The sequence below is a fragment of the Salvelinus sp. IW2-2015 genome, linkage group LG7 (assembly GCF_002910315.2).
Source record: "Salvelinus sp. IW2-2015 linkage group LG7, ASM291031v2, whole genome shotgun sequence".
NCBI classification, from domain to species: domain Eukaryota; kingdom Metazoa; phylum Chordata; class Actinopteri; order Salmoniformes; family Salmonidae; genus Salvelinus; species Salvelinus sp. IW2-2015.
The window spans coordinates 15,992,139-16,018,006 of NC_036847.1; the positions used below are offsets into that span (position 1 = coordinate 15,992,139).

At 39.9% G+C, this 25,868-nt stretch overlaps 1 protein-coding gene across 1 annotated transcript in view; it reads left to right on the top strand.

The window, feature by feature from the left end:
* The first annotated feature begins 3,610 nt into the window (after positions 1-3,610).
* Positions 3,611-25,868, top strand: part of cntn3a.2 (contactin 3a, tandem duplicate 2) — a 68,480-nt gene continuing 46,222 nt past the window's right edge. Inside the window, exons 1-13 of the mRNA XM_023991139.2 lie at positions 3,611-4,036; positions 6,416-6,551; positions 6,698-6,833; positions 9,178-9,353; positions 9,555-9,650; positions 11,374-11,577; positions 12,690-12,792; positions 13,132-13,316; positions 18,569-18,705; positions 19,263-19,392; positions 19,541-19,691; positions 21,382-21,509; positions 24,860-25,029. Coding sequence (XP_023846907.1) covers positions 6,497-6,551; positions 6,698-6,833; positions 9,178-9,353; positions 9,555-9,650; positions 11,374-11,577; positions 12,690-12,792; positions 13,132-13,316; positions 18,569-18,705; positions 19,263-19,392; positions 19,541-19,691; positions 21,382-21,509; positions 24,860-25,029 — 1,671 coding nt within the window. The 5' untranslated portion in view covers positions 3,611-4,036; positions 6,416-6,496. The remainder of the gene's footprint in view (positions 4,037-6,415; positions 6,552-6,697; positions 6,834-9,177; positions 9,354-9,554; positions 9,651-11,373; positions 11,578-12,689; positions 12,793-13,131; positions 13,317-18,568; positions 18,706-19,262; positions 19,393-19,540; positions 19,692-21,381; positions 21,510-24,859; positions 25,030-25,868) is intronic.

Sequence of the window (25,868 nt, forward strand, 5' to 3'; positions counted from 1 at the left end):
ATGAAATCTCCATTCAGTTATCACTCCATTTGGTTTTGTCAGTGAAGCTTTTAACAGTCAACATGTGCTTTGCACTTGGATGTGGTGGGAGATGCATGCCACCTGTTCCTCTGTGAGAGTGAACGTTTGTATTATAATGTATTTGTTAAAATCATGTTTGTAACACTTTCTATGAACCACATCATATTTTATGTAGGCTTTTATAAGGTGACATTAGCTGTTACTAAAGCTTATAGCAAGTARAATACACTATATTATTATATATTACACTATATATAAGAAAATATAGTGCATAACAAGTCAAACATACTCTTTTGCAGCAAAAAAAACACTGAATGTTCTTTACGGTCTCTACCTGGCTTTGGACTAACTCCAGTTACCCAGGTATAGCCCAGTCCTCCCAAAGCAGGTCTCTAATTGTCCTCTAGAAGCAGCCAAACTGTATTGACCAAGAACAGGATTTATCCCCAACTGGATCTCTCCCTTCTTTAATGGGGCCTGGCTCCCTCATAGAGAGAGAGAARTCAAGGTACTCGGACCTAATGGACCCCACACGCATGGAGCTGCAGTGGGCAATAAAAGGTATGCCGGGTCGTTAGTCTTAGGCAAGGCTGTTGAAACCATCCTGGCTAATGAAGTAAGGCTACACCAAGAGTCAACCATAGAGTGTAGGAATTAATGAAGCAACCCAAGGAGGGCATCCTTCCTCAGTGCATTCTTAAATTAGCAAACAGCTCAATGACAAAGCAAAGTTTTTAGTTTTTTTTACAGCTATGTTCATAAAAAGTTTGTACAACTCGTGGTAAAGTCTTGTGTAGTCTAGAATACAAAGTTATGGTGGAAACAGGATTTGCAGTCCTGCATAGTTTAATGCATTTATGCTTTAGAGTATTTATGAGCAGTTTTAATTATGAAAACAATATTGCTTTTTTTTTTTGCTTCATTGCTTGCACAGTATTGAAGATACAAGTAACTGGATAAAGGTAACTTGTGAATATTTCACACAACATATTTGTGTGAAAAGGGAATCTTAAAACTTGGACATTTAGTTGTTTGTGTATTAAACTTCTACTTCTTTGGTAGAAACGGCTGAGTCTTACTGCCTGGCTCAAAGATATCCAAGTACCTCAACTCCTCCATGAAGTTGAGCGCAGACTAGAGTTTTTTAAATTAACCTCGGACTCGTCGATACCTAAAAAATGTACATTCTTAAACCCTTTCAATGTACCTATGTTTTCCCTTTGTTGTTGCGGGCCATTCTTTGTTTGCTGAAATCCATACTCTTTAATTAAACGTTAATCAAATACAACCACTGACTGTTTCCTCATTGCTGTTGCTCTAAGAGGGCAACTCAGCATGCCCATGTGCCAAATGAATCTCAATAAGGAAACAGTCGGTGGTTGTATTTGATTAACGTTTTATTGAAAAGAAAGGCACGCAACAACATAGGTACACGMTAAGGGTTTAAGAATTTTWATTTCTTAAGTATCAATACATAGCGACCCGAAGGAGTTGGAGGTTAATTTAAAAAACTATGGAGGAGTTGAGGTACTTGGCTAGCTCAAAGATAGACATGCAGAGGGAACAAATTAATTGAGGCTGTTATTCTCTAAAACTGGGCCAAACATGGAGGTTGCTCCATTGTGCTATTAACATGTTATCTTGCATCCATTTGCACTTTTCTTTGTAACTCCGGGTATTAGACAAGCTAGTCATGGTGGAGCATTTACATTCACTTCTCTGAACGGTTGAGAAATATAGCCTAATGACTTTTACAGCTTAACACACACACACATACAGARGGAGGTAATACCTTCAGGGTTCGTGCTAATCCGTGGTGCCTCGAGGCGGGATAAAAATATTCCTAGAGGCGGCTTTTCACAACAAGCTCCTAGGATCAAGTGCATGAATACATTACGGAGATAATTAAAGGAAATGTCAAATGGTGGCTGTATGGAGCATTATTAACGATGCCCTGGCCATGTTAAAGAATCCTGGGCTGAAGAGAGGATGATCAATGTGTGTTTAATAGGCATCTGGTAGACTACACAGGCACTGACTGTAGTAAAAAAGAGTTTGTTTCACTGGGTTTGTCCCAGCTATTGACCGTGTGTGTTTGTGTGTGTGTGTGTGCGTGTGTGTGAGCGAGCATACGTGTTAAAGACAGACAACTGGCTGATAATATGTGGGCCTTGTCTGAAGATAATTTATGAACTACAGTTATAGAGTGGGGAGGAGAGGTTCTCTCTAGAGGACTTGAAATAGATTAATAGCCTATCTTACTTTGTCATCAGAATAGTAGCATTGATTATTATTCCTTTACTCTGTGTGACAGGAATGTTGGAATGCAAATATAACTGATCCAGGACACAAACTCAGAACCATCTGCACTATGACACAATGTACACCAGAAGGTGCATTGCTCAAGTGCAAAATGGCAGGGGATGTCATCTAGGATACTCATGTTAGCAATCTTCTGGTTACCAGCTCATTCCCCACTAGATTTCCCCCATCAGATTTGGGATTTACACCGGTGACCTTACAGTTGCTGGCCCACCTGTCCAACCTTTAGCCTAGGAAATAACAGAATTCTTATGCAGAAATGTCTTCTTCAAGTAGCCTACAGATCAAGGGGGGTTATTATGACACATTGAAATCATGTAAAATATGATTTATAGATCGCTTATTCATGTTTAATTAGCCTACTGTAGCCTATCAAGAAATGTCAATATTTTCCCAAAACTTTGATCAGTTGAAAGGTTACTACACACAATTAAGAGTTGCCCACAATAATTGATCATAGCTTCTATTCAGTCTACACCAGCATTGGGGCAGATTCGGACCGCCATGGATCTACACTGTGCAATATTTCAAGTACACAATATATAACGGGCCAACCAGGACTCAGGGGTWGACGTAACATAGTAATTGTAAATCGGAGAAACTCTAATTAGTACGATATGTTACCTTACGTATGATATGTATTAATTTCTGGATGTTATTCATCCATTTCGTAGGATATGTTGTGAATTACAATTTGTATCATATGTTATCAATTGCAATTCGTACAATACGTTACGAATTGCAATCGTACAATAAATTACGATTTTATCAAACGTATGATATGTTACAAATTCCAATCTGTTGTGGCTAAAGTTAGCTAGGGTAGGGGTTAAGGTTAGGGATAGGAGTTAGGTTAAAGGGTTTTAAGGTTAGGGTTAGCAAACATGCTAATTAGCTAAAAATGCTAAAGATGAGATTCTAACTTTGGGTTGCTAGACATTGCCATTATAGCCCACCCCAACCAATTTAAGTAACCTACTGTCTTATGTAACCATATCAAATGTAACATAGGCTAACGTACTAATTTGAGTGTGCCAAATGTACGTTTACTATGTTATCTACTCTTCTGAGACCAGGCTGACCGTGCAGTTATCAACATATCAATTTTCATAATCCTATCAATACATTTTGATATCCTGATCATTTTTACGCAGTGATGTCCCCACAGTTTTTCTGTCTGCTCAGATCTCTGGCGAAGACTGGCGCAGTTCTTTGGCTTCGGCAGGTGCGTCTGCCATACCTTTCCATCATTTCTGCTTCTATCGTCTGCTATAGCCTTTTCACATGGAATACGGAGATCACCGCAAAATACTATTTTTTAACATAATCTGCCAACATGAATGTGGCTCGGAGATAGGTCTGCGTTTGTGCTCATCTTTCGTAACGTTGCCGATTTGATTCATGAGCAAACTGTGTGGGTGTTGTTTTTGGGAAAGAGAAAACGACGTAGGCTATGAGACGCTTGCCTATTTAGTGCCTTCGTTGATTGCCTGTTTTTTCTTACACTGACTGTTTTTTCTTACACTGACTGACCAGTGTTTCGGTTTAACCTGTATGAACGAGCTTGTGTTTCCGACATAAATCGGTGGAAAACGCGTCCGTGGCGGGTCAACTATTTATTATGGCTAAAAGAATTGAATTAGTGCACTGCTGGTCTGAATATATTTCAAGATAAGGAGAAAACGGCCGCTAGGTAAGGAAATTATCAAGCTTGGCATGTGTGGCCATGCCATTGAAACTGAAAAATCACTGAAACAATGTATGGCTGGATGTACATTATGATGGCCATGGTGACAATAAAACCAATTTACTTTCAATAAATTGTTATTTGATTGGTAGCCTAATTCGTTTTCTTGGTGGGCATCTATCTACCAAAGCCATATGCCTATAGGCTTTGKCATGAGGTGTTTCCTCTCAATTATAAACTCAATATAACAGTAACATAATAATAATAATAGATATTGGAAATATAATGGTGTGTGTGTTTGGTTTGATTAACGTTGATTGAGGATTGAGGAGCATATAGCCTAGGCTACTCGCAGAAACTGCAAGCACTCACGATGTGTTTGCCATTGATACACATTTGTTGGTTTGTACAGMTCATTTCTGAAGCTCTTTGACATATAGCCAGCCTAATGCTTGTTTGTCAGTTGAATGAGTTCTTATATATTTCTTACCTCATCTTTCACATCTCTTTGACTTTCCTATAGAACCCATAGGTGTTATCAACATCTATTGACATCACATCTAATTTTACCATTTCAAATGTAACAAAGCATAGATGTAAAATTGTACATAGGCCTAATGGGGGTTGCACTCAAAGCTGCATGTGTATTGAAAATTCATTGCATTGCCATGATAGAACCATTTAGGTGTTTCCAATGAGCTGCTGCTCAATGATACATTTTTCAAGGGACAAATGATGAGAGGTGGGTGGGTGCCTATTAGTTCAGTATCTTGAATATTTCTCTATGCAGAGAGATTCTGACTAACCTGCCAAGGTATGGCTCTGAATGAATGAGTCTGTCTGTTCATGCTTGGGGAAGTAAAACAATAATCAAGTAATATGCATATTCTTCTATTGAGTAAGTCAGTGGGAAGTCCTATTATTGTTATGAATGCAGATGTGGCCTCTTTCAGTTTGGGTTGCCTTGCTGTTGAAATGCTGTGTTATTTGGTTACTTGCAGATGCAGAGTAGAAGAGAGGGAGATGTGCTGCTTTTATGGGTTTCAATTGCTGTGATACAGGAAGTGACACAACTCCTTATCATCTGTCATTCATCCTGCTACAATTATTTGGCCTATTTATCACCAGCACATGTGGTGTCACATGATGTGAATTCTATGTATGGTGACCAAACACATGAAACCGTTTATTGAGCAGCTCAGGTTTCAAATAACTTATTTTACACAACTCCTATCACACAACAATCGTCAGCCCACAGTGAAGCCTATACAGTTTGCAGGGCTGTACTGTAGACCTACTGGAGAGGTAAAGCATGCAGAATTCTTCATGAGAAGGCGTGGAAAATCCAATTTAGGAGACTTCCAGCAGGAGAAAAGACCCAGTAAACATGAAAGACTGGAGGAAATACTCCCTGAGACCTTACAAATCTGACATTACAGCAGCCAACACACAATTAGCCCCTATAACTACACCACTAAAGCAGACTAGCCCAAGGATTATACCTTAAATTAGGTGTACATCATGTTTGAATCTGTGTGTATGTTTGTGTGTGTGTGTGTGTGGAGAGAGAGAGAGAGAGAGAGAGAGAGAGAGAGAGAGGAGAGAGAGGAGAGAGGAGAGAGAGAGAGAGAGAGAGAGAGAGGAGAGAGAGAGAGAGAAGGAGAGCGAGCGAGAGAGAGAGAGAGAGAGAGAGAGAGAGAGAGAGAGAGAGAGAGAGAGCATTTGTGTGGTATCACATTTGTGTGTGTTTTGTTCTTCAGTTTATTTGTATTTGGGAATCACTGCTTTACTGCAATTAACCTTAGTATTGCAATGCAGACCACGCAATGACCAGCCACTCGCCCTTGATCATGTACCTGTGGGGAATGGATTTTTCATCAAGCTCTCTAGATTCCCTCAGCATGTGGCAAGACATGCTGGTGTCGGTGAGACTAATTGATTGGATGGCACCCAATTCACAGGTCCAGGCTCCTTGCGCCTGAGAGGATAGATTTGTCTCTGTGAAAGATGGAGCTGGGTCAACAGTTGTTCTCCTAATAGATTGGCGTCTGTCTTGTCCCATATGCCAATGAGTGCTCCCTTGCTTGCTCGTATTGTTTGTMTCCATATCAGAATACACAGGATTCATTAACGCTGTTGCTCAATGGGAATGTTGAAACTGGATATTGAAAAAAACATGGTTAAGAGAAATGGAAGGTTCCCACATTCAGTCCCAACATTCCATCACTCAATATTTCTATGTTGCCAATGTCAATTCCATATCCGTCTTCCCTGCCTGTCCAAATGATGGCTAAGCACGAAAATAGATACAGTATATTTGAAGTTTTCATGAGGTGACATGTATGCTGAGTTTGGTGTTTTTGCTATAATGACTGTCTCCTACAGGTCAGGCCTGTCTGTTCCGGAGAAAAGAGTGTCGTTTAGAGCTTATTGAATGAAAGTCTTATTCGTCCTTCCCTGCCAAAGATGACGTTACCATGGAAACAGCTTCTTCTGCTATCAATCATCGACTGTCTCGCAGGTAGAATTTTTTTTTTTTATGTGTAATGATTCTTTTGTAGGGACATTTACGATTTGAGTGTGACATCCGAAAAAGCTGGAACTCATGTCACAACCAGAATATATGAGTTAAACATTCTGCTACATTGAAGAGTATGTCTTCCCCAGAATGTTTGGACAGTGGATCATTCCATGGTCCAAGATGGAGGATGGAACCCGGTGACTTGTTTATCCCTGTTGATTCTATGGAAGAGGAGGCCACTCTTACTTGTGACGCTAAAGGAATCCCCCCTCCTCAATACAGGTAGGATTCAGACTCACTCACCTGGTTTGAATTTCCATATGACTACGACTACAACTATGACTACATTTTACACCAGTGCCGCGGGGTCTACTGGTTTTTATCTTTGCTTTTCAATCAGCAACTAATTTACACCTGTGAAATTAGGTGTTTTGACTGTCTGGCCGATCAGGGACTTTAATGGGTCAGGTTTATGTGGCGCTTCTCCCCTGCTCATGCTTTTCACATTAATAYCTTGTTGCTATTTTACAGAGGGGTGAAAAAACCAGTTGCGCAAACAAAAAGATGCATTGACTGTCAACTCTTTGCTGTGTAACCCACACTACTCCAGCACAGCCGGTGTAAATGAGAAGAATAAAAGTGGTATTGAGCTCACACTACGTTCATAATCACATCTGGTTGGTATCTCCCCAGCTAAGATGAGATATTTCCATTTTCTGATTAAAGGTCGAGACGAGAGTGTTTAGCACTGCATCTCTTCAGGCTTGCTGTGCTCTGCACCACATGCCCTCAACACCTCCTCAGCTCCTCTCTTGAAGTGTAAATGGAATACACTGCTCCTTCCATTTTATCTTCTCTCGCACTCTCTCTCTCTCCCTTGCTTTCTCTCTCACTCCTGCCACTCATGCTCTCATACCCCAAAGCTGGGAACAGGGTTTCTGAGGTAAAACACAGAAAGACATTGGTCTTGTGCTGCATATTTGGACTCATACAATCAATGAACATGTAAACAGTGTTTATTATTTGAGATAAAGAGAAACTGAACTACATAATTCAAATCAAATTGTATTTGTCACATGCTTCGTAAACGACAGGTATAGACTAACAGGGAAATGCTTACTTTCCTAACAATGCAGAAAGAATTTATTTKGAAAAATAGAAAAATAATAACACAAGTAATGTAACCATGCTGTTTATAATGCATTATGAATAGACTAATGTGTTTTTATGGCACATGTTTAGTGCTGTGGGGGCTTCACCCCATAGTGCATTATAACTTACTTGCTATAAGCATTCATAACAGCTCACAGCTCAATTTAACAGCCTTTATATATGCCACAAGTCACTGTCTGGGATCTAATAAGATCCTCTGCCTTCCCCTGTTTGGCAAGAGCCCCAGGTCATCAAATCCTATCAATTAATTGCCATGATATAGTAGCGGGATTGATGGACTGAGTTTCAAGGTGCTTTACCTCTCAAATACTATGACATCTTTTTTTAATGACTTTTCTGGTTAAAAACGGTCTATGTGGCGTCAGCAGTAGTCATAAACATCAACTGTAGTCCCAAAATTGAATAAAAAGTGTAAGTAGGATAACTTTGGTCATAAAGTCAGTATATTCCAAAACTGAGATTTGCGAGATTTAGGAAGTGAATGATGTTAACATTTTCCTTGGACTTGATACCAGCTTTGATTATTGTCCTCTTTTCTATGAGAGTGCAGAAAGGGTGCAATGAAAGGAATGTGTGAAAGCATTGCTGTGTGGGTAGTGTGAGCTTGCACCTGCTGTGGTGTTTCATGGTGCTAATGTTCTTATTTAAACAGAGAAGAACTGAGCATATTATACCAATCGAAAAAGAACAAGGTGCTACTGTTTGTGACTATAGTATGTGCATTTTTGACCAATAGGCCTCTGTGGAGAGTGGAAACAATGTATTTGAGAGTTTGTTTTAAGTGGATGGGATATCCATATCAACCGTAAAACTGTAATAACACTAAATATTATGAATGCATTTGCATATTATTAAAAGGACATGACACACAATTTAAGTTTGTCGGATGTCTTCAAACTCCAAAAGAAGTCTGTCAAGATGAGTCCACATTCCCTTGCCATCCGTTGTGTAGGTCCAACTACAGTATACAGTATGTATCCAATTGAATGGAAAGGATAACACAAATCTGGTAATGATATGGTTCTTAGTATTTCATTTGGGATTGTGGGATATAGTTGGACCTACAAAGTAGATGGCCTGGGACATGGACTTATCTCAACAGGCATTCTTTTTATTTATCTTAGCTTGAAGATTTACACATTGTTATGAATGGTTATGGATATTGATATGTACTTCAAATATRAACATAGTAAAGACTCATGCACAGTATGTCCCTTCATTTGAAATGACAAAACAACAAAAGCAACAAACAACCATAAACCATACCTACCTGTATATGTTATTTTTTATCATTGACCTCAAAATAACAATAAACTTTAAGTACCGTCCAAATAACGGTTGCTGCCTTTATTGAGTTTTAGTTTTCAATTTGCTCCCATAAATCCAGTGTGGTCAATAGATAGAGATGTTTTGTGAATATTGCCAGCAGCTGATGGTATTTCTGCCCTCACAGATGGTCACTGAATGGAACTCTCATAAATCTGGAGTTGGACCACCGGCGTCGGATGTCTGGGGGCAACCTCATCATAAGAAGTCTGGACCGCTACCAGGATGGGGGAAGGTATCAGTGTACAGCCTATAACACAATAGGAGCCGTTCTCAGCAGAAGAGCAAGCCTACAGTTTGCCTGTAAGTTAAGAACAGGCCATAATGCCTCCTGTCACACTGCATTATATTGCATTATTAAATTGTCACCATTGATAATAACACACCATACCTTATAAATGCATTATAATGCTTTACATGCAGGTGGTTCATAGGGGGAAATGAGTGTCATCAGTGCTGTATTTATATTCTTAGATGTCATAAATTGACCTGTTTCTCTTCTAGACTTGGATCATTTTAAACTCCACACAAGAAGTGCGGTGTCAGTTCGAGAAGGACAAGGAGTTGTGTTACTCTGTGGAACACCCACCTCCTCAGGAGGTATTGAATTACTTTTGTTATCTTCTTTTACACTTGACAGTCCTATATGAATCGACACGGCATTTCAACTATACTTTAGCACTACTACTTAAGCATGATTTTGRAGTCATATTACAGTTTAATCAGTGCTTTTGGTGCAATTTTTTCAACTGATAGCACAYAACTCAAATAGTCAGAAAGGCTTCATATCCAAATCGTCCTAAAGTATCGTCCTAGATTGATTGTGTTGCTCAARTAAGTTACATATAGGTCAATTCCACACCAGTTTGGCCTYAAGATAGTCATGATGTTTTCGATCTTCCTTGAATAAAATCCATACAAAGGTTGTTTGGGGGAATTAAGAAATATTTAAATAAAGTTGTAACATCTGTGAGATTTTGTTGTTACCCAGGTCTCCTTTAAGACACTACAATGATTAGTCTGTAGATGCTACAAAGTAAGTCTTGGTGTCTTTTCAAAACTTACCGTGCGCTCTGAAATATGAGTYCTGTTTACATTAAGAATGACATTTATTTACTTTAATATATAGATAACATAAATATAAATATAACCTATTTAACATATATAATATCTGAGAGCAGTGTGTAGGTATATGGATGTTGACTGTCCATAGGTGTTGGCACTGAGGAAAAAGTAATTTGATGGTAGGGGTTGTCTCATGACACATCCCTTTTGTCCTCTCTCCATCCCTTTGGGAGCTTTCCTCAAAACACGTGACGCCAGGTATAAGGGGTTATGCCACCCTTTATAAAGRATAGCATTTTGGGAAATTGACATATCTGGCTATAAACCCTATAGAGGGAGTGGTTATGTCACCCTTTATACACAAATCCAATCCAAATTAAATCCATCCCAAAGACACATTGTCTTTATGGCTGTGTTTACATAAGTGGCCCAATTCAGATKTTTTTTACACTATTAACCTGTGAATGTGAAGTCATACTTCCGMATCATGTCATCTCCCGGGTCTTTTGAATGGGCTTCAAGATTATATCATAAAATGTATGAAAATACGGTCATTTAAGATATATACAATTATAATCGTATTTGTTTATTGATTTACTCACACCCAATGCCTTTCATCAAAATATTTGATGCTCAAGAAGTAAGACACATCGTTGAAAATTAGAAAAGTCTCTTGCAGCGTTYTTAGCATGCTGGAGCGCGCCTGCTCAAGCTGAGGACATACAGGATGGTAAGAACCCGTTAGCTACAGGCAATTTGATGTGTTTCATAATAGATGCTTTTTTTGGTGAATGTTGCCACCCAGTACTTTTTGAAAATGTAAAAGAATATATGTTTCTGAAGACTGGCAAGCTGTCGAAACACCTTTAAGCAGTTGTTGTTTATGGCTGTAGTTCAAATGAAAGAGTTGTAACTTTTTGGCTTCGTACTTTTTCTTGGGCGTCAAATTCGCATAATTTTTTTTCAAAACACWTATACATTTTAATATATATCTTAAATTACCACGTTTTCATGGATTTGAGGATGCATTTTTGAAGCCCATTCTTAGCCTACAAAACGAGGATCCCAGAAGTAACAATTAGCATCACTTTCATAGGGTATTGGTGTTTTGACAAATCACATCAGATCTTTGCCAATTGGGCAAAAGATCAGAACTGGACTGCCTGTATAAATGCAGCATTTGTGTTCTTGGTTTCAAGTTTTGAATGTTACGTCATATCAGTAGTTGGCTAAATCTCCCCCGCATTTCCCTTTCTAGACCTTAGTTATTCATGGGTCTTCAATGAATACCCATACTTTGTCCAGCAAGACAACCGGCGCTTCGTATCTCAGGAGACTGGCAACCTGTACATCGCCAAAGTGGAGCCCTCAGATGTGGGCAACTATACCTGTGTGGTTATGAACAGCATCACAAAGGGCAAAGTTCACAGCTCACCCACATCTCTGGTCCTGAGGAAAGACGGTAAGCTTATTCATCAGAATACCTTGCATAATGYTTCATAACATACAGATAGCAGGCATTGTAGGTAGGCTTTCATTGAGCCAGATAACATTTTGTAGTATAATAAAAATMMACTTTTATTTTGAAGACACCTTATACATGATGTTGAATAAATGTGTTATGAATGTGGTATGAATGATACAGCGACATTCATGTAGGTGTCATGACTGGTTTCGTAAAGGCGTTATGTACAGTATACCTCCTTCGTATAAGCTAACATTGTTATTATCTGATATGCATTGTTTAGTTGCCAGGCCATGTTCATTATAGCACTATGTAGGCTTTATCACCGATGATCCAGGTGCGTTATTTTCTTACTCTGCTTTTTTAACAACTGCCTGTACTTGGAGGAATCCAATGAACTGTTCCTTATAACTACAGTTTCTCTGCAGCTCTTCACGCTTTTGCAGAAAGTAAACACTGCCTTTGGGTTGAATTAAACATTTAAATATTAACCATACATTCAAAATCAGCCAGACCCTCAAGAGATAACCTTAGTGTATTCCACCCAGGAACTGAGGCTTTAAATTATTTGATGCTGTTATTTCGCTACTCTCCRTCGACTGCATGCTTAAAGCTGCAATATGTAACTTTTTAGGGCGACCCTGACAAATTCATWAAAAACAAGTGTAAGAAGTTGCAGATCTGTCCTATGTGCGCTATTTCTARGCTTCCTSTTCTTTAAGTGTCGTTTTTGCCTCTTTTACTTTCGTTTTTGCACACCASTTTCAAACAGCAGAAAATACAATATGTTTGGTTATGGAAAATATATTTCACAGCAGTTTAGATGGTACAATGATTATCTACACTATACTTGCTTGTTTTGTCACATAAACTGAAATTAGGTGAACTATTAGAATTTCTGCAACCAGGAAATGATGGAGCGATTTCTGCATAGTGTACCTTTAAGTGGAGTAGTAGTTCAGTTCACCTAAGAAATAGTGTTTATGCATGTATTTTTCCTGTTAGTTTTACCATGCTTTTGTTGGGCCTCACAATGCAAGGTATATATAGCTTGTAAGTCATGAATAATGGAAACATGAACAACAACTACTTGTACTTGTACGTCATAGGAGTAATGGGAGAATATGAGCCGAAAATAGAAGTTCATTTTCCCGACACCGTACCAGCAGCAAAAGGATCAGTGGTTACGCTGGAGTGTTTTGCTCTTGGGAAGTAAGCTGTATTTCTTGGAGCATGTTTTCAATCTTCCCTCTTCTTTCACTCACTTAAAGCATTTTGGGATTTTTATAGAGAAGTGTCACTGGGGCAATTATGTTTGTTAGACTGTGGCATCTCTCTATTATTCGTCAGAACAGTTTTTGAATGCAATGATTGTCAACGTCAGTTTGTGAAGGGCCACATGCATACTTTCTTCAAATGACTTTCTCTCTTTATTTAATGGATAGAATACGAAAATAAGTTGCATAAAATCTCGTCAGATATGGTCTAACAGAGAAGATGTGGAGTCGACACTCTAGATCTCTAACATGTTTTGCTTTCTGTCTTTCCTAGCCCTGTCCCTGAGATTACGTGGAAGAGGGCTAATGGAGTCCCGTTCCCCAGCAAAGTGAAGATGAAGTACTCCAATGCCGTCTTGGAGATCCCCAGCTTCCAACAGGACGACACGGGTGGCTATGAGTGTGTGGCCGAAAACAAGATGGGGAAGAACATCGCTACAGGCCGATTGGCCTTCCATGGTACTGTCACCCCGTGGGATCGCAAATATAATTTTAACCATCAGGCGAGTCAGTTAAAAACACTCCTTTTTACAATGACAGCCTGATAAGTGGCTAGAGGCAAGTGCAGCAATAGATAATGAAAATMATATGTACAATAAAGTTACAAAACAAGACCGACATTTTTTWATTTTTTATTTTATCTCACCTTTATTTAACCAGGTAGGTTAGTTGAGAACAAGTTCTCATTTACAACTGCGAACTGGCCAAGATAAAGCAAAGCAGTGCGACACAAACAACAACACAGAGTTACACATGGAATAAACAAGCGTATAGTCAATAACYCAATAGAAAAAAAGAACGTCTATATACAGTGTGTGCAAATGGCGTGAGGAGGTAAGACAATAAATAGGCCATAGTAGCAAGTAATTACAATTTGGCAAATTAACACTGGAGTGATAGATGTGCAGATGATGATGTGCAAGTAGAAATACTGGTGTGCAAAAGAGCAGAAAAGGTAATAAAAACAATATGGGGATGAGGTAGGTAGATTGGATGGGCTATTTACAGATGGGCTTTGTACATCTYCAGTGATCGGTTASCTGCTTGGATAGCTGATGTTTAAAGTTAGTGAGGGAAATTGTAACGCTCGTCTTCCTCCTCGTCTGAAGAGGAGCAAGGATCGGACCGAAGAGCAGCGTGGTTTGAATACATGCTTTTAATAAATTTAAACGAAGAAAAACACTGGACAAAATACAAAACAAATAAACGACGTGAACAAACGAACGAAAACAGTACCGTGTGGCGAAACAAACACAGACACGGCAACAATCACCCACAAACCAAAAGTGAAAAGGGACAATCAGGGACAACGATTGACAGCTGCCTCTGATTGAGAATCATACCAGGCCGAACACAAAACCCCAACATAGAAAAACACACATAGACAGCCCACCCCAACTCACGCCCTGACCAAACTAAATAAATACAAAACAAGGGAAATAAGGTCAGGAACGTGACAGAAATATAAGTCTCCAGCTTCAGCGATTTTTGCWATTCGTTCCAGTCACTGGCAGCAGAGAACTGGAAGGAAAGGCGGCCAAAGTAGGTGTTGGCTTTGGGGATGACCAGTGAGATATACCTGCTGGGTGTTGTTATCGTGACCAGTGAGCTGAGATAAGGCGGATCTTTACCTACCAAAGACTTATAGATGACCTGGAGCCAGTGCGTCTGGCGATGAATATGTAGCGAAGGCCAGCCGATTAGAGCATACAGGTCGCAGTGGTGGGTGGTATATGGGGCTTTGGTGACAAAACGGATGGCACTGTGATATACTGCATCCAGTTTGCTGAGTAGAGTGTTGGAGGCTATTTTGTAAATTACATRGCCGAAGTTGAGGATCGGTAGGATAGTCAATTTTACTAGGGTATGTTTGGCGGCGTGKGTGAAGGACGCTTTGGTGTGGAATAGCAAGCCGATTCTAGATTTAATTTTGGATTGGAGATGTTTAATGTGAGTCTGGAAGAAGAGTTTACAGTCTAGCCAGACACCTAGGTATTTGTAGTTGTCCACATATTCTAAGTCAGAACCGTCCAGAGTAGTGATGCAAGTCGGGCGGGCGGGTGCGGGCAGCGAACGMCTGAAAAGCATGCATTTAGTTTTACTTGCATTTAAGAGCAGTTCAAGGCCACGGAAGGAGTGTTGTATGGCATTGAAGCTCGTTTGGAGGTTTGTTAACAGTGTCCAAAGAAGGGCCAGATGTACACAGAATGATGTCGTCTGCGTAGAGGTGGATCAGGGAATCACCCACAGCAAGAGCGACATCGTTGATATATACAGAGAAAAGAGTCGGCCCYAGAATTTAACCCTGTGGTACCCCCATAGAGACTGCCAGAGGTCCAGACAACAGGCCCATCACAATACAAAAGGACAAAAACACATGGCAAGAACAGAACAAACAGTAAAAACAATCCATATATGGTCAGCAATCATTTGTTAGGACATCAAATACAACAAGCATACTTTCAAGAGGGATGGATTTATCCATTTGGAAAATGTTCACTACATTTAACAACCATGAACACACACTATTGGTCATTATGAAAGCTGTGCTATATTCAAGATAATGCACAGGCTCTCATGCCATCATTATATTGCTGTTGCTGTCACGAATCCCGCCGAAGATGGTGCCTCTTCCTGTTCGGGCGGCGCTCGGCGGTCGTCGTCGCCGGCCTACTAGCTGCCACCGATCCCCTTTTCTGTTTCATTTAGTTGTGTCTGATTTGTTGCACCTGTTTCGTGTTTAGGTTTGGTTGTGGGCTATTTAAACCCAGTTGGCCCGCCGGCTTTTGTGCGGGCTTGTTTTTCTGTTTGTGGTGTTCGTTTATTCTTGTGGTGTCTGTTCCTGTTCAGTTTCGTCCTGTTTGTTGGACTGGGACTTTACGCGCCCTTGTGTGTGTGGCGTGACCGTCTCTCTGGTTATTTGGAATATTAAATCCACGTCTTTTGGAACTACCCTGCTCTCTGCGCCTGACTCCTTCACTCACCACTTTTGAAGTCCTGACAGTTGCTACTACTCATTGGCAAAGTACAGCCACTGTTGGTATTATAATGTAATAATATATTGTTTGTTTATTGATTTTACACTGAACAAAAATATAAATGCAACATGCAACAATTTCAAAGATTTGACTGAGTTACAGTTCATATAAGGAAATCCATCAATTGAAATCAATGAATTAGGCCCTAATCTATGGATTTCACATGACTGGGAATACAGATCTGTTGGTCACAGATCCCTTTGTTTTAAGTAGGGGTGTGGATCAGAAAACCAGTCAGTATCTGGTGTGACCATTTGCCTCATGCAGCGCAACATCCCCTTCAATTAAAGTTGATCAGGCTATTCATTCCTTTACACTTGTGTGTATAAGGTAGTTGTTGTGAAATTGTTAGATTACTTGTTAGATATTACTGCACGGTTGGAATTAGAAGCACAAGCATTTCGCTACACTCGCATTAACATCTGCTAACCATGTGTATGTGACCAATAAAATGTGATTTGATTTGATTGTGGCCTGTGGAATGTTGTCCCACTCCTCTTCAATGGCTGTGCGAAGTTGCTGGATATTGGCGGGAACTGGAACACGCTGTCGTACACGTCAATCCAGAGCATCCCAAACATGCTCAATGGGTGATATGTCTGGTGAGTATGCAGGCCATGGAAGAACTGGGACATTTTCAGCTTCCAGGAATTGTGTACAGATCCTTGCGACATGGGTGATGGCGGCAGATGAATGGCACGACAATAGGCATCAGGATCTCGTCACGGTATCTCTGTGCATTCAAATTGCCATCGATAAAATGCAGTTGTGTTCTTTGTCTATAGCTTATGCCTGCCGATACCTTTAACCCCCCTCCCGTCACCATGGGACACTTTTTTCACAATGTTGACATCAGTAAACCGCTCGCCCACACAACTCCATACACTGTCTGCAATCTGCCTTGTACAATTGAAACTGTGATTCATCCGTGAAGAGCACACTTCTCCAGCATGCCAGTGGCCATCGAAGATGAACATTTTCCCACATTTTCAGGTCAAMWCCCTGGTGAGGACGATGAGCAAACAGATGAGGTTCCTGAGACGGTTTCTGACAGTTTGTGCAGAAATTCTTCGGTTGTACAAACCTACAGTTTCATCAGCTGTATGGGTGGCTGGTCTCAGATAATCCCGCAGGTGAAGAAGCCGGATGTGGAGGTCCTGTGCTGGCGTGGTTACACGTGGTCTGCGGTTGTGAGACCGGTTCGAATAACTGCCAAATTCTCAAAAACTATGTTGGAGGCGGTAGATAAATGAACATTAAATTCTCTGGCAAGAGCTCTAGTGGACATTCATGCAGTCTGTGGCATTGTGTTGTGTGACAAAACTGCARATTTTAGAGTGGCCTTTTATTATCCCCAGCACAAGGTGCACCTGTGTAATGATCATGCTGTTTAATCAGCTTCTTGATATGCCACACCTGTCAGGTGGATGGATTATCTTGACAGAGGAGAAATGCTCACTAACAGGGATGTATGGAACATTCRGGGGATATTTTATTTCAGCTCATGAAACATGGGACAAACACTTGTTGCATTTATATTTTTGTTTAGTGTGCATTGTTGTTATCTGTAAGCATTGCAGGCAACTCTATTTTTGATTTTCAGTTATCATTCTGGTAGAAAACAATTCCAGTTGGGACAGGCATAGTCTCATATTGGAAGTATATTTGGTAATGTTTTTACTTCAATTATTTCATTTTTTTTCTTCTGCTTCCTCTCCTTTTCTTTCCCATGGTCTCGTGGCTGAGGCAAAATAACACTTTTCTAATTGGAGTTGACAGGATGTTAACAAGTGACAATGGTGTTAAATGACTTTCTGCAAAAGCTCCTTGAAACTGAGTTTGGTGCTGGGAATAGGTCAGAGGTGAGTTGGGCTGTGAAACCGATTTGAATTATGATCATTACAGRCTGGGAGCGTTGCAGGTGAAGAGCTTTGTGTCATCTCTGTAAGAATTCCCTAATCTCTAGTGCATTCAAGTACATGATAGCGCTGCTTACAGAGGGTGACACAGTTTGAACAGAGAATTGCACATTGTTCCTCACTGTGAAGCCAAGTACATGTTTGTGTTACTAAAGATAGCAGATACAGTAGATACTGCCCCTTTGCAGTGAAAGGGACATTGTCCTGTGTAGGGTGCAGCTTTCGGGTTGGGACGTTAAACGGAAGTCCTGACTCTCTGTGGTCACTAAAGATCCCGTGGCACTTATCGTAAGAGTAGGGGTGTTAACCCCGGTGTCCTGGCTAAAATGTACAATCTGGCCCTCATACCATCATAGCCAGCTAATCACCAACAGCTTTCAGTTGGCTCATTCATCCCCTCCCCTCTCCCTTGCAACTCTTCACCACGTCGTTGCTCTAAAAGAGAATGTGTTCTCAGTCAACTTACTTCGTAAAATATGGGTTAAATAAATTTAATAAATAAAAAATACACTAGAGTTTTGTCTACTGTTTTGCAAAAAAAGTGTTTAGCATTTGCATTTAGTGTGTAAACAATGAGAAATTACTCACGTAGATCCCAGTTTTTCTCACGTAGATCCCAGTTTTGCTCACGTAGATCCCAGTTTCCTTCACAGTGTTCAAGCAATCGAGAAAAACTGTAAGAGGACTTCCCCTTTGAAACCCTCTACTAATATGCAGTCAGTCATTGACATGGAGTATTTTGGATCTTTCATAGCCAAACCTCAGTGGATTCAGACCATGAGAGACACAGCCCTGGCCATAGAGGAGAGGCTTCACTGGGAGTGCAGGGCCAACGGGAAGCCCAAACCCTCCTACAACTGGCTGAAAAATGGCCAAGTGCTGATCACTGAGGTAAACCCCACCTTCCCATCCATCTCTCATGAGTTCTTTGTCCGTCTTACAGAAATTAAGGCGCTAGCACACTGAACATTTCACAATCGAATCCAACTTTTAGGAGTATAAGCAATATCCAGGCACCTTCCTTACATTGAAACATTGCTTTGCACCTGTGACATGGGTGTGCATGGAGAGAGATATTGCGTGTGTCTGAGAGAAAGATAGCGTATCAGACTCTCGACAAGCTGCTCCATTTCAAGAGAACAGGCAAACACTCTCCATTATTCATAGCCCATGTTCAAGCTTCTGCGGATTGAGTTAATCTACTGTGAAAAGTACACGGTAGCAAACCAAACTTAATCCCCCAGAGAAGTGCATCTAGATATTTCTAGCACATGCACTTTTCTACCACTTTGTTATTGTTTACATTAGCTGGATATTTTGTTTAATTTCACTCCTTACCAAAACCCTCCTAATGGTTATTTTTACTGTGATAAATGTGTTTTATTATGTTCATATGACCTTAACATTTACTTGTACTCCACATGCTACTTGTGTCTGTGCCTCGTCAGGAGAGGGTCTACGTTGACAATGGGGTCCTGTTGATCTCGTCTTTGAACCTGTCTGATGCCGGGATGTACCAGTGTGTGGCTGAGAATAAATATGGTGTCATCTATTTCAGCACTGAGCTCATGGTCTTAGGTATGGTGGCTTTTATCCATTTCTTAAACATTGTGTGACTCTGTCCAACAAATCAAAAAGGTCATATTACTGTTCTTTGAAAGGTTAGAAGGATTCGATAATAATGGGGTCAATAATAATGTTTTTTACATTTCCTGTGCCCCTTCAGCATCTTCTCCAGACTTCACTGGTAACCTGCTCAGAGCCCTGCTTAAAGCCAAGGCCGGCACCATAGTGACTCTAGAGTGTAAGCCCCAAGCCTACCCCACCGCTAGCATCCTGTGGAAGAAAGGCAACCAACCCATCCACACCAATGACAGGTAACGTCTTACAGTACATTCTATATATGGTTCGATTCCCCCTTTCTTCTCCACCCATATTAGTGTTTCAGACGATCAGACGATGATCTGTTCCTAATTTATTTTAGCCTTATTTAGACAGGTACAAGAAGATACTGATTTCTGCAAGAAAGGATGTATTTCTCATGTAATTTTTCTTTGGTAGTACATACAACCTCCAAAAAGATAAAGACCTTGTAGATGTTTTATCAAGAAGGAAGAGCTTACATACAAATAATCTCTACTTATATCATTTGAAATCATATCAAGAAAATATCTAAATGTCAATGACTTGCTATTAGTTTCATAACTGATTGTGTACACTAAAAATGTTGAAATAGAATGTTCAGAATAACAGACACAATTCAAGGTCAACGGGTTAGAATTTACCCACTGGGCACAGACGTCAATTCATTGTCTATTCCACGTRGGTTCAATGTAATTTCATTGAAATGACGTGGAAACAAAATTGATTCAACCAGTTTTTAACCAGTGGGTAGATTTATTTCAAAGAATTTTAGGCACTGGTGCCCACTGGTGTTGATAGGATTAAACACATGACAAGTTGAATGTAAATAGGGTCATGTTCATTTGGCAAGAAAACAGACAAACTCATTTTTGTTTTCCATTACAGAACATTTTAAAACGTTTTCCGTTCAATGCCTTAATGAAAATGACCCAATGTAGAGGACATGAGTCAGGCTGATGGTATCCCGGTGAGGTAGCCCTGCCTGGGAGAATAACAAAGCACCCTTTAATGGTTCAAACAGCCGACCAATCAGTCTGTTACCAGCGCTTAGCAAACTTTTTGTTCTACCAAATACAATGTTATTTTGCAGAAAACAAATTAACAACATACTTTCAGCATGCTTATTTGAAAGGGCACTCAACATGCTCGGCACTGACACAAATGACTGATGATTGGCTGAAACATGCATGTCAATCTCTTCTGGCTCAAAGTTGGGTAGAGAGTGACTGCATCACTATTGGTCTTTGTGCGAGATGTTGATGTGTTGAAGGTCGCAAACTGTCTGCTTAAACAGTTTGGACATTCATCTGTACCACACAAGATATGGAACCAGAGGTCTTTTCACAGTCTTCAGGTCTAGCATAGAAGCTTGMAAACACACAGTATTAAATAGAGCCATAACTGCATGTAACTCTCTGCCACCCCAGGTAACTCAAGCTAGTAATAAAATAAGATTTTTTAAAAACAGATAAAAGAACACCATACGGCACGACGGGGACTTTGAATAGACACACAGACTTTTTTATGTATTTTGGACTGTATTTCGCATTGTATTATGTATTGTATTACGTAGTGATATGTAATGCGAGATTGTCTCGCCTGGCTATCTTGAGATGAATGCACTAGCTGTGGGTCGCTCTGGATGGGAGCATCTGCTAAATTACTAAATTGTGATGTACATGTAGTGTTTTGTATATTATGTATTTTATTTGTTGTGTTTTGATTTCTGTTTGGACCCCCATAAGAGTAGCCGCTGCCTCGGCAGCAGCTAATTGGGGATCCTAATAAATACTACTAATACTAGTGCCAGCCTCGGCCCCTGATGGAATTTCCTATTCGACTAACAGTTAAGACGGTTTCTCCCGTGGGAGACTGGGGTTCAGATTCTACCCGTGTCACCAGCTTCTCCATCTACCCCCACAGAATCACTCTCTCTGCAGATGGAACTTTGAGAATCACTAATATGACCAAGTATGATGCAGGCAGCTACACCTGCTTTGCCAGAAACCGATTTGGGACCTCCAGCACCACTGGAAGACTCCTCATCACAGGTAAGGTGTTGCATTACAAAGTAGTTTAGCCCTAACCAACCTACACTCTGTCTAACTAAGGGTTACCAAAGGTAAGAGCTAAGCTAGCTCTTCTCTGATACTGAGCTCAGATTTGAGGGCAGAAAACATTACCAGATTCATGGTTTGCATCCCACTGTTTTTTTTGGTCATGGGAATTTCATTGCGTTGAGCTGTGTTCCCTACTGTAGAGTACACCCGACTGTACATTTTGCAGTAGGTATAATAATGCATTGGAAAGGTGTTTGTGAAACTACTTGATCTTTGTATACTTGGATGCAGCCAACCAATTGACTCAAACAAATGAAATGCCCCTGAGCCGAAATAACAAAGTTGTTATAAAAGTAGGCTTTTATTGCCGATTTTGAAGTGTATTTCTAGAGGAGGGGTTGTTGGTTGCTCATGCAACTATTAACCTCTTCAATTTTGACGCCCTCTGGTGGCATTTTCTAAACGATGCATAATATTATATACTACCCTCATAAAGTACCTTTCGGTTTCAAAGCTATAAGTCCTACAAACACATGCTTAGTACTGTTAGAAAGATAAGAACTGTGACTACTTTTTTAGGTTTTATATAAAATATGTCACCAATGAATGTTACAAAAGGATTTGTAAAATAAAATTAAGCATGCACACAGCTATTTTAAAAGTGCAGGGCTTGTGCAACGTAATTTTTTGTCTCATAGGAATCTTTTTTTGTCTTACAAGAATGATATACATAATGAGGAGAAAGCTTTAGTCTATCTATCCATTGATGCAAATATATCCCCTGTCTGATTCCCAGTTCATCCACTAGAGAGCAGTAGGAGATCACATGACATCTCTTGGCCACTTGAAACCAGTTGTGTCTGGTTTGGGTAGTGAGTCACTGTTCCAAAATGTCTGAACAGATTTTCAAGCATGACATATTATAATGACCATAGGAATCAGGCCTTTCAAGTTATTGGGTTAATGTTTTAAAATAAAACACAGACAGGTGAGAAAACGTCAAACTATTTTCCCATTCACTTTTCCTATTGTATATTAGTGAGATAGATCAACGGCGCATGTGGAGGATGCACACAAAGGAAATGTGGATAGATAAGGAAATGCATTGCTTTATATTGACCATCAGGGTATACCCTTTCCATGCATACTAAATGTTTTCACTTTTGGTGACTTGATCTGCACAGCATACTCTATGAATATGACTATAGCTCATGATTTTTGGCCTTTATGGAGGTGTGGTGGGGGGTGGAGGTAATCACATTTCCAGCAGTACGATTTGAGTTCAATATCCAAAAAGACAAGGGCTGTAGCATTCAAATGATATGTCAATTTCAATTTTAGAACAAAAATAAATGTGGGGGGATACCCCCCACACTRGCCGGGCCCTGTACAGGGCCAAAAGAACAACCCCTCAGAGGTTAACAGGTGAGCCGAATGGTAACTGTCCAATAATTTGGCTGCCAAACACTGCATTTATTTTTAAACCGTACTGTGGTAGTTGCATTTTCTGAGGATTTATTCAGAGAATAGATATATAGAGACTCATGAGACATCTTTTACATATCATTGTTCATGCCGAGGCTCCAAATACAATCCCTGCAATAGTGATACATTTCTTATCCCTTCATTCTTTCTTTTGTGATTTATTGATTTTATTTAGCAAGATAGAGCAAGGTTTTAATTAATTGCCCTGACTTTTGATGCARAGCGGCCTCCGACAAACAATGGCTGTAGTTGTTGCAACTCAGTGTGCCCTTATTGTGTGGTCAGCAGGTGCTGTGTGTGTGTAAGCATGTGTGTCTGTGGGTTAACTCATCTCGTGGATAACAGTCCCACCACCTCGAAGTATCAATCACCTCTCTGCTTTTTTATCGGATTTATCTGGGTATTGTAATTGCTTTCAGGATTACAAAAGATTATTCCAGTCATGTCAGCAAACAGTATCAGCTCTTATTAGTAACAAGCCTGTTTAATAACCCTTTACTTGGCTAATCTGTTGTAATACTTCCATAATTCTGGCCTGAATACTGTAAGACTTATTGCTTTACATAACCTGTCTGTTTATGACAGCAAGTATAACATTTCCACTATCCATAATTACCTTGTTTAAGGGTTGGGTAGCTTACTTTCTAAATGTAATCCATTACAGTTACTAGTTACCTGTCCAAAATTGTAATCAGTAACGTAACTTTTGGATTACCAAAACTCAGTAACGTAATATGATTACATTCAGTTACTTTTAGATTACTTTCCCCGTAGGAGGCATTAGAAGAAGACAAAATTGTATGTTACTAATTGAACTATTGCAGGATAAATCAATGTAGCTGGCCATATATGGATGTTACATTTTACTTTATTGGGTTGGTTATGTAGGCTTCTTCTAACCCATCGCTATCTACTACATAATAATAATACGATTAAATTATATCTTTACATTAAAAACCAAAGTCAACTGTTTTTTATGTAGGCTGGGATCCGCACTATGTAGCTGTTGCAAGAGTGCATTTTTCACTGGCTGTCCACTGGTTTCAAAAACAGTTTATACTTCTTGAATTCAACCACTATTGGTTTAAATACACATTTAGATTCGTGAACAGCCATCCACAACACCCACAATCCGTAAGACGCAAATAAGAGAGCAGCACTGTGATTCACATCAATGCGCTATGTAGATATCAATAATACGTGATATCTGTATCGCCGTAGATAGACTACACCACTGCAGTCATCCTTACCTCCAAGCGTTTATTCAAGTTGGATAATCTTTGGATGCCAACAGCAGTCGCACCATTGGAAGACATAGCTTGAACTGTAGCCTACAAAATACTATTCCTGCTCTATTCCCGCGATCCATCAAGCACATTTGGTGTGTCATCATAGTGGTCTCTGACTTGTGGTCAGACTCGCTCAGGTGTAACTAACTTAAACTTGCGCCTTTTTTCAATGCTGATTTGAATGTCATTGAGAAAACAGAGAAGTGTCAATGATTTATTTTTCGCAAACATCCTTTCTGAATTTAAAAGTAATCCTTGAAGTAATTATTTAGTTTTCCAAAAGTATCTGTAATCTGATTACAATATTTTTGCTGGTAACGTAACGGATTACAGTTACCGTTTAAAAACAATCCCATACATGTAATGGATGACATGTAATCTGTTACTCCCAACCCTGTTTGTTATTGAACAAGATATAGACAAACAGAATAGCTTGACTGAATAGCATTTGATCATACATTGGAATTTTCAGTATACTTCCTGAATTGACTGAAATGTAATTGACCCCATCCCTGGTGCTTTGTGCGTGGGCCTTTGTGCGTGGGATTGTTTGTACATTTTGGACAGATCCAACAAGAATTACTCAGGGGCCAGTGGACATGGAGATCATAGTGGGTGAGAGCATCGTGCTGCCCTGCCAGATCGCCTGTGACCCTGTCCTTGATGTTTTCTTCTCCTGGGCTTTCAACGGACAGCTCATCACCAAGACAGACAGGCATTTTGAGCTAGTGGGAGGGGTGAGTGACTGACACACTTTCTTCTACAATATTTCTTTGAACATTTGGATATCTGGCATATCTTTCTCAATTCGGTCACATTTGTTCAACTCCAGGGTGTGGTGTCCCTTGATTTCCCCTATTTGTTTTTAGGGGAGACTTTGGCCCTGTTCAAATACTTTAAACGCACAGACTCTTCCTAACACATTGATTTCTGTAAGCAATGGCTCTATCACATACCTTTAACTTAACCAATCCAGCCATGCTGTCATTGTAAATAAGAATTAGTTCTCAATTGACTTGTCTGGTTAAGATTTAAATAAAAATCCAGCCATGTCAGATGAGTGATCCAAGCAGGCATTCTTTAAAGTATTTTTTGAGCAGGGCCTTTGGCTAGTTGTAGCTCTGGGTTGGTTACTGTGGTCAATAGCACATACCCATTATTGCGCAATATCCGTGCAAGCCAATTTGTGCTAAGTACACTGAAGCTTGAAAATTGAGAGACATGAGCTTTACTTTCATGTAAATAAGAAAGTGGCATGTTCCCATTGGCTTCTGTCCGAATCTTCCGCATGCTCGCGGGAGTTACCGGAAGTAATTAAAACACTTGTTGAGTCTCGATTTTCAAGCTTCTCTGGCACTTGCACACACTGGCTCGCGCGCAAATATCAAACTAGACATTGTCTGTCTGTCTCTTAATTTGAAAAACTCAATAGCAGTCTTTGATCAGTCTTCAATCAATTTTTCCAATTGTAGTTTGTCAATAGTAGCTCAACATGATTTATTAAGTTAGCCTGATCAAAACATATTAAACTTTCTACTGCATCTTTGGTTTCAAGTACATTTTACAGTGTCTGAGT